This window comes from Brassica napus, chromosome C3 (genome assembly GCF_020379485.1).
Source record: "Brassica napus cultivar Da-Ae chromosome C3, Da-Ae, whole genome shotgun sequence".
Taxonomy (NCBI): domain Eukaryota; kingdom Viridiplantae; phylum Streptophyta; class Magnoliopsida; order Brassicales; family Brassicaceae; genus Brassica; species Brassica napus.
The window spans coordinates 17,441,818-17,454,640 of NC_063446.1; the positions used below are offsets into that span (position 1 = coordinate 17,441,818).

At 34.6% G+C, this 12,823-nt stretch overlaps 2 protein-coding genes across 4 annotated transcripts; one reads left to right on the forward strand and one right to left on the reverse strand.

Annotated features, from left to right (window-relative positions):
- Positions 1-2,502: 2,502 nt before the first annotated feature.
- LOC106388386 (SPX domain-containing protein 2) lies at positions 2,503-4,209 on the forward strand. Its single transcript, XM_013828438.3, has 3 exons — positions 2,503-2,876; positions 3,098-3,224; positions 3,550-4,209. Exons 1-3 carry the CDS (start codon positions 2,607-2,609, stop codon positions 3,996-3,998), a joined length of 846 nt encoding a protein of 281 aa, XP_013683892.2. The 5' UTR covers positions 2,503-2,606; the 3' UTR covers positions 3,999-4,209.
- Positions 4,210-6,842: 2,633 nt separating this feature from the next.
- Positions 6,843-9,271, reverse strand: LOC106385511 (protein IQ-DOMAIN 4). Of its 3 annotated transcripts, none has more exons than XM_013825425.3 (6): positions 9,151-9,271; positions 8,976-9,058; positions 8,405-8,869; positions 8,034-8,261; positions 7,834-7,956; positions 6,843-7,765 (listed from the first exon to the last, which is right to left on the reverse strand). In XM_013825425.3, exons 2-6 carry the CDS (start codon positions 9,042-9,044, stop codon positions 7,064-7,066), a joined length of 1,587 nt encoding a protein of 528 aa, XP_013680879.2. In that variant the 5' UTR covers positions 9,045-9,058; positions 9,151-9,271; the 3' UTR covers positions 6,843-7,063. The 3 variants fall into 3 exon arrangements, with proteins under 3 accessions (XP_013680879.2, XP_013680878.2, XP_048608747.1); XM_013825424.3 differs by having other exon boundaries at positions 8,405-8,875; positions 9,151-9,270; XM_048752790.1 differs by lacking the exon at positions 9,151-9,271 and having other exon boundaries at positions 8,405-8,875; positions 8,976-9,135.
- Positions 9,272-12,823: the final 3,552 nt, after the last annotated feature.

The window sequence follows — 12,823 nt, forward strand, 5'->3', positions numbered from 1 at the left end:
TTATGTGCTCTGCTATTGTTTGGGCAACACACCACACCCTTTACACATTATTTTCACATTATTTACACACATAATAAAAATTTAGAATTTTTAGTATATTTGGAGAGCAGATCCAAGACTCATTCAAATATTTGTAATGGAACTCCATTGTTTTCTTACTTTATCATATTTATGTATTCTATTCAGACTATTGCTATGATTTTCTCTGCTATAGCTTTCTTGTTAGATTTAGGGTTCATTAGGATTTTGATGGATTAGCCAAAACTAACTGCTAGGATGAATTTATATATTTTCTTCATCAGAATTGTTCTTAGTTCTTACTGCTTGTGTTCTAGAGTAGCTAATTATAACTCTGAACTTAAAATTGTAGACAACTACGAAAGTAGGATCACACCTTGAATTAATTATGCTGAGCTAGGTTGCTAGATACATGCGATAGCTGATCTAGTAAGTTAGTGAACAATATCGATCAATTCAATAACGCTTGCCTACAGAAGAATCGACATATAACTAGTCAATAGTATCTATCGACACTCGATCTGTGTTTACATGCGAGAGCTGGAGCACTGGACTTAATCACAATTAGACTCACAACAAGAGCTTGATATCTTTGCATTAGAATTTGAGTTCTAGGATTGTCATTCACATACCCTTAGCTTCTATTCCATTTATAATCTTGATTGTCTGAAACCCTAGATCTACCTATTTATTCTCATATTCTTACCACCAACGACCAACCAAATGCTTTGTTTTGCCTTATTTATTGCTTTAATACTATTAATTTACCTAGCTTAGTCGCGATGTTATTGAGTTTATTGTGTGTCCACACTCCCTGTGGATTCAATCCCTAAATACTATAATTGAACTTCTTATTTAAGAGAGTAAAGTTACTCATACAGTAATTTAAGTTATATCAATCATCCTAGCAGTTCTATATTCTACAAGTTCATCAAAACCATATAAAATCCTAAATCTATCAAGGCAACTACTCATACATAATTAAATCTAAATTAATTGCATAATAAATATATATAATAAGTTATATTAGAGTTCTAATACAAATATTTGAAAGTGTCTTTGATCTTCTCTCCAAAAACTATTAAATTTGTGTCAAGATGTGTGTTTTAGCCTAAACAATGGTTTAGCTAAAATTATATATAGTAAGTAATAACTCGGCCAGGGGTAATCTTGTAATATGTGAAATTTTTTGGACCTGAGCCCGATTTTTAAAAATATAGTCGTTGTGTCTCGCGCTGGTGTCGATCGCCACTAAGGAGAGTATCTATTAACACTCCTTATATATTTCGATTATGACTTCTTTGAAAAGCTATGGGTTTTTCATCTTAAGCTCCAAAATGCTCGATAATCTCCACATTGTTCCAAAACATACATGGACTTGAAAGTACTCTAAAATAGACTTTAAAATAGACTCTAAAAAGAACTTATACTATGACTAAAAATAAGTAAAATCCATAGTATATCATTTGGCCCTGGCAGATAGGCTCACCTATAGACACATGAACAACGATAGGATTTGTCCTAGATGTGGTAGCCCACTGGTGTTGATTAACCATATTATTTTTTAATGCCCCAGCGTTGGGGCTTTATCGGACTATACATCTCTTCCAGGTTAATTTTTTAGTTTATCTATATACCAAAAAACATGAACTTTCTGTTTTGGAAGAGAAAAGATGTGACTCCATTAGAGCCACAATTCTACACCTTGCCATGTATATGTTGTTACATCTGGAAGGTGAAGAATGACAAACTCTTTAATGGGAAAGTCATCCCTCCGATTGATAATCTCCAAATTAGCTTCACTTGAAGCAGAAAGTTGGAGAAAGGCTAACCAAAACGTGGAGAAAGTGGACGAGGATTACGATGATCCTCATACTACAATTGTCGAGACATTACCCCCTTAAATACTTTGAGTCACAATTTTCCAAATCGATTCTTTATGGATCGGTAATGGCAATGTTAGTGATCTAGAATGTAGTCTTAAGGATCACATGGGTACTGAATTATTTGGACTACATACATGCAACAGAAGCTTCTCGACTTACACGCTGAGATAGAAAGATTACTTTGGACAGCCATATGTATGAAAGATATGAAGATCTCATCGATCGTCTTTGAGACAGATTGCTTAGACCTAGCAGATATGACTACGAGCCCGATGGACTGGTCAGTTTTTGCTTCGGAGATTAATAGATTTTGGAGTCTACATAATAACTACAAAAACATGAGCTTATATCATATTTTTCAGAGTGATGGTCGAGCAGACCAACAAGCGAAATAGGCTAGGACCATAAGTTTTATTTTTTCTCACATATATCAGACACGGTGTTGTTCTCTTTGGAAAACTGTCTATTCGGCTAAGATTAAGTCTAAACAAGGGAGCGAAAAAAAAAACAGAACTGGGAAACTAATAAACTAATAAAAAAGTAAAAAAAATCAAGAGATATGCTTCGAATAAAAAGTGGATATTCCATAAACAAAACTGCGAATATTCGACACACAACGAAAACAATATACAACATATGAGGCAGGAGCAGGCCTCCCCACGATGTGTTTTGTGTGTGTTTGGCTAGCCTCCTCCTTGTGCCATGAAATTCGGCAAGAGTCTTAGCAACCAGATCGAGGAAACCTTGCCTGAATGGCAAGAAAAATTTCTCTCCTACAAGGAGCTCAAGAAGAAGCTGAAGCTCTTGGAGCCTAGAGGTGGCGGCGATAATCGCCCAAACAAGCGTTCCAGATCCTCCGACACAGATCCAACGAAGGAGGAGCTTGATTTCATTCGCCTTCTCGAGGAAGAGCTCGACAAATTCAATTCTTTCTTCGTCGAGAAAGAGGAAGAATACATCATCAGATTGAAGGTAAAACAATACAACAAAAAAAAAAAAGAGGCTCTGTTTCTTTTAATCTCAAAACTCATTAGTTTTGATTATGTCATGTCATTGATTGCTACAGCTTCACGTTAATTACTTGTGATCTGATGTAATTATACAATTCTTGAATATGAACATGCTCTTGTCGGTGTTGGAATCCTAAATAGGCCTATTTATCCTGGGCATTGAACTCTATATTGTTGCTGCAGGAACTGAAGGACCAAGTGGCAAAGGCAAATAATTCAAATGAAGAGATGATTAATATAAAGAGAGATATTGTAGATTTTCATGGAGAAATGGTCCTGCTGATGAATTATAGTGCTCTCAACTATACAGGTTATATTTTCTTTGGCTGTTCCCTTGACCTCACATGTTTTACCTGTTTAACAATTTTCACAAGGTCAATGGATGTTCAGTTTTAGCAGTTCCTTGTAGGGGAGACGCAATACATTTTTTTTTTTTTTTTTTTTTGCACTAGTCTTCATATTACGTGTATAGAAAGAGTTGATATTCTTCACGATTGGTGTACTGTTTGTTTACTGAAATGGTGCCCACATGAAGGAGGGAATATGCTCTAATTTGTTTAATTGTCCACTCGAGGTTGTTGCCTTTATTCGTATTCTCTATAATGCGTAGATTTGGGTTCTTTTCGTTTTTACAGGGTTAGCTAAGATTCTCAAAAAGTACGACAAAAGAACCGGTGCTCTTATCCGACTACCATTCATCCAAAAGGTTCTGCAAGAACCTTTCTTCACCACTGACCTGCTCAACACATTTGTGAAAGAGTGTGAGGCTATGCTGGACCGCCTCTTCCCGTCTAACAAAAACCGAAATCTTGAGGAAGACAAATCAGAGCCAACAACGTCTGGTACTGTCAACTCAGAAACCAACGGTTCTGATCTTCTCAGACTTCCAAAAGATTTGTCTGAGATTGAGTACATGGAGAGCTTGTATATGAAGAGCACTGTCTCCGCTCTTAGGGTTTTAAAGGAAATCCGCAGCGGTAGCTCAACTGTTAGCGTCTTCTCGTTGCCACCGTTACAGGCTAGTGGATTAGAAGATGATTCATGGAAGACGAAAGTTGGTGCCCTGGAACAAGTAGCGGAATGAATTTTGACTTATATTGTTATATTTCAATCCCTCTTTTCTTTAATACTTATGTACAAGTAAAATCGAATTCACTTAAAAGTTGTGTAAAAGATGAATTAAAACTTAGAGCTGTGACCAGCTTTACACATTTTGCTTTTGCTGCATATCTTGAATGGAACCTTCTATGTAACAGCAACGTCTTTTTCAATAAAAAAAGTGGTGGAACCTTAAATCTCGGTTTTAAATAGCGTTTGGTGAGTCTTGGCGTCAATGAGATCGACTCACGGTAGATATAAAAGTAAACGCCAAAAATCATTGATAAAAGAACGTTTAAAACAAAAAAAATGAAAACACAAAACCAAAACAGAACACCGAAGCGAAACACGCAGAACACCACAAAGATTTCTATGAAACAAAATGCTTGTAAACTCTGTTGAGAATCACCATCTTGGAACTCTAGTTTTCTCCTCACGACCAAAACCATCGGCTATTTATTCATTGTAGAATTAATTAGGGTTTCTAGTGGGAATAGAGGTTTTTGATAGAGTATATTAGACGACAAAGATTCTATACTAGACCGATGTCGGTTTAGAAACCTAAATTTGGACAAACCAACTTGGTTTGTTTCTCCTCAACAAAGCGACGTTATGGACGACACAAGGGGTGCTAGTATCGACATGTGTATGTGTACCTCACATGGAATTGAGGTGGCGATGCGATGACCAGGTCGCAACATGTCGCCTAGAGCAATGGTGCTTAAATGGATCGCCATTTAAAACCAAGGGTTAACTCATCAAACATTTTGACAAAGAGATTTGTAAATTTATACAATGATTTTCTTGCTCATCTATTCCCAAGGAGTATTATACTATTCTCAGGTTCCTATGTGTTCTCTGAGAGCCCCAGTATTATAGAGCATTTAGACATTAATCTAGTTAAGAATTTGTGAGATAAGACATAAATTTTGGCTTAGGTCTGCAGGTCGGTTCAGTTTCAGTTAGTCGGTTCTATGGGTTGCGTCGTATTGGTTTGTTATAGTTCGGGTTGGGAAAAATGTGATGAATAAAACTAAACAAAATTGGGTTTATTTGGTTTTGTAATATTTTTTTCTGAACTGAATAAAATTTTCCAGCATTCAGTTAAAATTTAAATCAGATAAATTTGGTTAAATTTAGTTAGTTCTTTTGTTATATATACTCTTTTTTGGGGAAAAATTACCAGTTAGAAAAGAACCTGTAGAAGTACAAATTGAACCAAACCAAGACTCAAAATCATAAATAATAAAATAATAATTGCAGATTAATTCACATCTCACAACTAAACTTAATGTCGGTATGCTGATATTTAAACTTGATTCACGATGACTTCCAACCCCTCCAAAACGTAACATGTACAGACAGCGTAAGAAAACTTGATATGCTTCCTTTCCGATTAATTTTCTTCTCCTTTTTAAAAAATTACTAACCTCAGAAACAAAGATAAAGAAGCTGAAGATTCGAGTTCAAACTCAGAGATAAAGATGAAGGAGACGATGAAATGAAAGATTGTTTTTCATCTTAATTAACATTTACATGTGCAATATGTTTTATATATCTGTACGGTTAAGCAAAAAAAACTTAACCAATACAAACCAAGAATAAACCGGTGATCTACATTAACACTCCCCCTTAAGTCCTTATCAACAAAGTACCAGGAAGATAAATACTTGAGAATAACAAGTGCTGAAGAAGAGAATGAAATGGACCATGATGAAGAAGAGGCTTAATCAATATGTCCGCAAGCTGATTTTCCCGTAAAAACATGAAATGTCAAACTTTGATGTATCTAACTTTAGTGTCCAGGGAAAAGCGGGAAATCCTTACCAGACGAAAGCAAGTTGTGTTTGCGTTTTTGATTTTCGACGGGAAAAATGCATTTTTGTGTTTTTTGCGGAAAATATTTTTTTGCGGTTTTTGCTTGAAAAATGTGTGTTTGACGAAAAAATGTGTTTTGTGCTTTTGGCGGGAAAATGCGTTTTTACGATTTTGGCGGGAAAATACATTTTTGCGGTTATGGCGGAAACATGCGTTTTTACGATTTTGGCGAGAACATGCGTTTTTGGCGAGAACATGCGTTTTTGCGATTTTGGTGGAAACATGCGTTTTACGATTTTGGCGGGAACATGTGTTTTTCTGGTTTTAGCGGAAAAATGCGTTTTTGCGATTTTGGTGGGAAATGCATTTTTGGCGGGAAATGCGTTTTTACGGTTTTGACGGAAAAGTGCATTTTACCGTTTTGCCCAAAAAGTGCGGTTTTACTTGTTTGGCCGAAAGTGTGTGTTTAATGGAAATATGTGTTTTTACGTTTTTTTTGCGGAAAAATGCATTTTTGCCGTTTTGGCGGAAAAGTGTATTTTTTTGTTTTGGCGGAAAAATGTAAATGCAAAAAAAAAAATATAATTTTTGGTTTGAAAATAATATTTTGATTTTAAAAGATTATTTTAGTCATTTATTATTTTGGACTGAACTAGATGCATCCACCATCAAGACTCACCTTAATTTGAGTGAGAATTTGAGATGAGTTTTAAAAAATTTAGTTTGATAACCCATGTCGATGTAGTATTATAATGTACAAAACAAACATCGATTTGCATCCGTACCCAGATGGGTCACCGGGGTGAGCAAACAAAGAACACCCTAATGGAAAAACCACTCCTAAAAGAGACAGAAGCTCACAACAAGGAACCTCGGATCTTCAATCCCTAGCTTAACACTCGCATGGAAGACGCACGGAATCAAAATATTATCACATCGTCGCACATTTTTTATCGCCGTCGTACTGTTTGGATATTTTCCCGTAATTTTTTTTTGTGAACATATTTTCCCGTAATTAAACAAACATTCAATGCGATGTAGAGGTTTTTAACTAAAACAAATTAAAAAATAAGAAAAAAGAAAGAAAACGAAACCGCAAACAGATAATAGTACTTTGTACTCACCCAAAGAAAACAACAAAAACACACACTTTTTTCACAGATTTAATCTGATAGAAAAAATCTTGGATTTGAGATGCTTAATTTATCAAATCGCCATGAAATAAACTTAAGGTTAACCGGTACTACCATTTCTTCTCTTTTTCTCTTCATTTGCAGCGCCTGTCGTAGCTTTGTCCGAATCCGAAACCTTCTTTGTTGAAGCAAGAGAAATTGAAGATGAACGCCTCTTCTTTGGCAATACCATTTGCGGAAGTTTATTTTTATCGGACACAACCTTCTTTTGGGAGCCCAAGTTGCTCGGTTGGCCAACACTAACTTTAGAATTCAAAGCTTGCGTGTTAACCATGTTTTTTGCTGTTCCCACACTTCCCTTGGGTTTCTTCAACGGTTGGGGGCTACTCAAGTTGATTGCTGTTTGCACACTACTAGAGTTGGAATTCTTCAACGGTTGGGGGTTAGTCATGTTGCTTGTTGTTTCCACACTAGCCTTGGATTTTTCAGTTTCCTTATTACCAAAAGAACTTCTGCGTGATAAAGAACTATCTAGGCTCTCAGCTGATCCACCACCAATGCTGTGCCTACGATTAACCCCCTCGCTCTGGTTAGCTTTTTGGCTGCCAGATTTTGGTTCTTTAGATCTGGCAGGAGAAGTCTTGATGGAATTCTCGCGTTTGAGGGAGGCTTGATCGTCGTTGGATATAGGTTCCCATGGACGAGATGCCATCCACCGGTCAAGCCAACTCCAACCCCAGTTAGGAGTGTCTGCGTCCATCAGAGTCTGGTGTGGAAGTTTTGTAGAGTTTCTCCACGTTTGCTGTTTCATTTAATAACATAAATATATGGTTAACTTTAGCAACGAAGTTGTATTAATTTAATATATACCTGATGACTGTAAGCATACGCCAAAGCCCTCTCACGTCTTACAGAAGCTTCTTTCCGATTTGCAAACTGTGCTTTGATCTGTGCCTTCGATTTATTGCTGGAATCAAAATCTCCCGCAATAATCTGAAAAGAAGAACTGATGATCATTCTGAGCATTTTGTTCAACATTGTAGTAAAAGGTATGGAGGTTAATTAATTACCAAATTCTGATTTTGGCGTTCTTTCTGGTGGCCCTTCTGCTGGATCAGCGTGTGACGAGCTTTGTTTTCTTCAGATAACCGATTCCTCCTCGCTTGAATCTGTGTTTGTAAACGTGTAAGAGTTTGCATGGAGCTAAGCATCGCGTTCATCTGTCTTTTCACGTATTTTCCTTGCAGCAACGTCTTTAGCCTGACCATTCCTCGCAGCATACGTAGAGTGTGTCTTGCCTGTGAAACCCCAGTAAATGGCCTTCTCAAAAGATGTACTAAACGTATATCGATGCATTAAATTTTAGTAGTTTTACATATTATACAGTAAATCCCTTGTAATAAGACAAGCATTTAAGGGAATGAATGATTTGTATGTATACCTTGTAACATCTATACGCATTTTGGATCTTGATCGCAGCAGCTTCCTCCTTTGATTCCACAATTTGACGTGTTGAGGTATTCAACGTGAGACGTGTGACTTCTACGGCAGCATGTGCAGCCACCACCGCTGCTTCGGCTGCAACAGCCGATGCGAGAGCCAGAGCTTGTCTAGTCTTTGCTTCTTTGGAAGCATCATAGCCTTTATTGTTCGCATATGGCGGAAAAGGAGGGGGAGGAGGGGATGATGGTGGTAACAACGGCTGAGGAGCTAAATCAGCAAACAGAGGAGGAGGAGGAGGGGATGGTGGGGGCAACAACGGTTGAGGAACAAAATCAGGCAACGGAGGAGGGGACTGCCGAGTAATGGAGGAAGATGAAGGATCTACAGGAGTAGTCTCCTCCAATGAGAATTCAATGGATTCTCTACTCTTTTGTTTCCCAAACCATTTCTTCTTCTCCTTCTCCTGTTTCTTGACAAATCAAACACCAGTATCAAAGAATCAGCAAACCTTATTACAAATTCATAATTATTAATGTTCAAGAATTATAGAGTAAAATCTAGAAACCAACTTGATGTTTTTTGTCTTTTCCTGTAGGTAAACAAGGGGCCGAGACACATGCTAACCAGCCCTTTCCCATCTTTTTTGGCTCTCCTGAAATTTCAGACAATGTTTGTTTGAATCATTCTTACAAAAAATGAAATCAATAAGAGGCTAAGGCGGAAGATGAGATCATGTATAAAGACCTGGTCACGATGGGCCCCACCGTTTTGTGGGAACCCAATTGACTTTTGTAATTATTGAGCTTTGTACGAACTATTCAGAAGATATAACGACAGATACGTTATAACCTCCTTTAAGTTTCTCCCTTCATTCTTAAATTCTCTGCTTCGTTGTTCTTACTATCTTATTTTAACTCTCTATAATTTATTTAATTAATTGTTTCTGGAGTTGTTGTTTTTATATAGAGTTACCAGCTTTTATTGTTTTACATATATCTAAAGGTGTTAGACAAAATTAGAAAATTGGTTTAGATGATGCAAGCGCGCTCCTATCTTCTGTTTGGTCGAGAGTTTCCGTCATCAACAAGAAATGATAAACTAAAACAGAATAGAGAAATTAAATCCATAAGCCTAAGAGTAAGTCTAGGGGTGTTCAGGTAAAACAAGACTAACCGAAGCGAACCGAAATAAAGAAAATGGTTGGATATGGTAATATCGTCTTAGATCGAGTATATGTTATTTTTAAGAAATTAAAGTAGTTAGTAGTTAGTAGTTAGGGTAATTTTAAGAAGGGTTCTCCCTGATACTACAAAAACATGAAGCAAGTAGTAAAAACAAGAGTTAAAGATAAAATGTCATATTTATTGATCAAGAGAGTTAAAATTATAATGTATTGGTTAAAAAACTCTAGTTCTAGCCGTCTAACTTTATAGTTGAATTCTTAAATAGTCAATCCCATGATCTAGGGTTTAGTAATCTCCTTTATAGGTTCTTGTAGTTGACAGGTGAGTTAGGTCATTCCATATCCTGAAATATGAAAAACAGGAAAAAAACACAGCCCGCAAGCTGGAAATCATCCTAAGCAGGAAAAAAATGTTGGCTTCTTGCTCTAAGCAGGAGATATGATTTCCTAGATTGATTATTCCTAACAGATTGCCCTTTATGTTTCGATTTCATGGATGAATTTGGAAGATAACATGTGCACTACGGTCGACCGGAGTCATATCTTCTCAGCAAGTCTTTGGATCGATAATAGAAGTAGGACGTCGCTTTTGAAGGGTCTTTCTGGGTTATTTTACGATGATCTACTTAGAAAGCCGATAGTAGATTCTTCATTGCGAGGAATTGAAAGAGATTGTCATTCCTTAGGTTATTCGGGTACGGAGACACTTGTGATCTCATGATCTTAATGGATTCACGATCACGGATTCGTGTTACAGTAACTAATAAGATCCGTCATATTGCAGATGGCCATAATGATACGTAGCCTGATGATTACCTGATCTAAGTGGCCTATGGCCGGATCTTGCGAGAGAAAACCATGGCCTGAGCTAGGAGATAAAAATCATAGGATAAATATTGTTGGGGATAAATAATTCATGCGCAAATTTTTGGGGATAAATATTGGATAAGAAAATATTTTTGATTTTAAAAGAAATAAAATATATAAAAACTAAAAATATATACACAAATCAGGAATGGATAAATAATGCTTTGGAAAAACAAAAACAAAAAAATCATTTTCAAACTACAAACAATCATTTTCAAACTACAAACAATCAAACCATGATGCTTGTGACTTATTAATATTAGATGATTTATTTGAGAATTAGCAAAGAGTAAAAGTACATTTAGTAAATATCTTTAGTTCCATAAGATTCTAACACTTACAACATGCAAGTATGTAACATATTGCGAAGCTTCGACCCAGAAAAACATATTGCGTAGCTTCTTCTAATTCTATTTATTTATTTGGAAGCCGGCTGAGAATAAGACCTCTAAAATATCAGGGTATCAGGATGATCGAGTTTTAATCAAATTCATTTTCTTTATTTGAATTTATCAATGATTGTGGAATCAAATCTAGATCGAACCAAACTAATTAAATAAATGCAAACTAAAAGAGAATATTATACAAAAACTAAGTTTTATTAAATATTTTGAACTTATTTAAATTTAAAATTAAAAATAATATTTTAATTTTTTCGACAGTGATATTTTATATCTAGAATCATTAAGAAATCTAAACAGTTAATAAAAAATTGAGAGATTTGCTAAAATACCCCGAAAATCAGATATGTTATCCCGATAACTTTCTTCTATTGTTCTCTAAAATATCTTTAACTGAAAAAAGAAAAATATTTAAATAAATATTAAAAAAAAATTGAATAAATAAAAACGTGTTTTAATGGACACTATAATATTTTGAATTTTTTTTTTTGAAAACACTACTAATTTTTAAAAACTTTTAAAAGTTAGCCTACTGTCTTCAGAATGTATATTCTAAATTTTGAACTATTTCTACTCTATGTAATATATATTACACTACTTATTTATTGATATACTATGTGGTAAAAATCACATCTAATCCATTTTTCTAATATTTACTTGCCACTGCTATTAATTTATTTAATTAAATTATATTGATTATTTATCCTTTATATTTTTATCTCATAAAGCAGAAGTCAATTGACAATTTTAGAAGTGACATGTGTCATCTAAATTTTTATTAACTTTTTTTGTATTTGTATTGTTTTTAAGACAACAGTTAAGATCAAAACTTGATTATCTTTACAATTCTTCCCACTATATAACTGCTTCTATTTCTATTACTGATCATGTGCAAATATAAGGGTCCGATTGGTAACGATTTTCGCTTTACGCTTTGGCTTTAGAATTATGGCTGTAGAGAATTTAGATGTTAAGACTTTGGCTGTTAGTTTAAGTTTTATTAAAATAAGATTGGTAGTTAAAATTATAGAGGCTTGGAATAATATTTAAAATATTTTATTTAAAAAGTAAAATTATGATACTATTAAAAGTTTAAATATAGATAATTATAAAAGTAGTACAATATGGATCTCAAATGAACAAGAAAAAAAATTCAATGATTAATTTGTCAATTTTAAATTTTAATAAAATTGTTACAAACTTAGATAAGTGATTTAATTATAAAGGAAGAAGAAAATAAAATATTTTTAGTGAAAAACAACACAAAAGAGGAGAAAGAAACTTATAATGACTTTAGAAACTTTAGAGTGGTTAATTTAAAAAAAAAACTGATTGGTAAAAAAGAAGTTTTAGAGACTTTCTAATCCCACAAAGACCTCAGAGTCCTAACAACAATCGGACCCTAAGTAACGATACCATTTTTTCTTGGAAACCAAAAACAACGATCACAAACCAGCAAAAGTGTTCATAGAATTTGTTGGCTTGGTTTGATACATCAGTACCAAATTAGCAAGGATATTGAAGCTGATCGGGAAGAAAAAAGTATTGGTAAGTATTGTTGATCACTCTCTTCTTTTGAAATGTGGTTATAATATTTATATCAGTTGACCCTCTTCCAAATTTTGGAAACAAAATTGATTATTAGGGTGACTATCAGAAACACTATCAATAGCTTTCTGACTTGAACCATTTTTTTTTTTTATGGTTATTCTATCTCTTTGATATTGAATCCTTTCCTAGTATTTGAATCTCTGAATATTTATTTATTTATTTCAGTTTTAAGTTTTGAGTGAAACTACTAAACGGTAAAATAAAATCAAAACTTATTGCTGTGATACGGTATAGAAAAGAAAGAAATCAAAACTTATTGTTGTGATTTTTGAGAAGACATTTATCTTATTGTATATGATGAGACTAATTAGTCCAATAACATGTACAGAAAAATGGTAATTAAAATTAAGTATGT

Coding starts and splice junctions, on each gene's coding strand:
- LOC106388386 (XM_013828438.3), top strand. CDS start 2,607: ATGAAATTCGGCAAGAGTCTTAGCAACCAGATCGAGGAAACCTTGCCT. Junction 2,877..3,097: donor AATACATCATCAGATTGAAG/GTAAAACAATAC, acceptor TTGTTGCTGCAG/GAACTGAAGGACCAAGTGGC. Junction 3,225..3,549: donor TAGTGCTCTCAACTATACAG/GTTATATTTTCT, acceptor TCGTTTTTACAG/GGTTAGCTAAGATTCTCAAA.
- LOC106385511 (XM_013825424.3), bottom strand. CDS start 9,044: ATGGGAAAGGGCTGGTTAGCATGTGTCTCGGCCCCTTGTTTACCTACA. Junction 8,876..8,975: donor GAAAAGACAAAAAACATCAA/GTTGGTTTCTAG, acceptor TGATTTGTCAAG/AAACAGGAGAAGGAGAAGAA. Junction 7,766..7,833: donor CGTATGCTTACAGTCATCAG/GTATATATTAAA, acceptor TAAATGAAACAG/CAAACGTGGAGAAACTCTAC.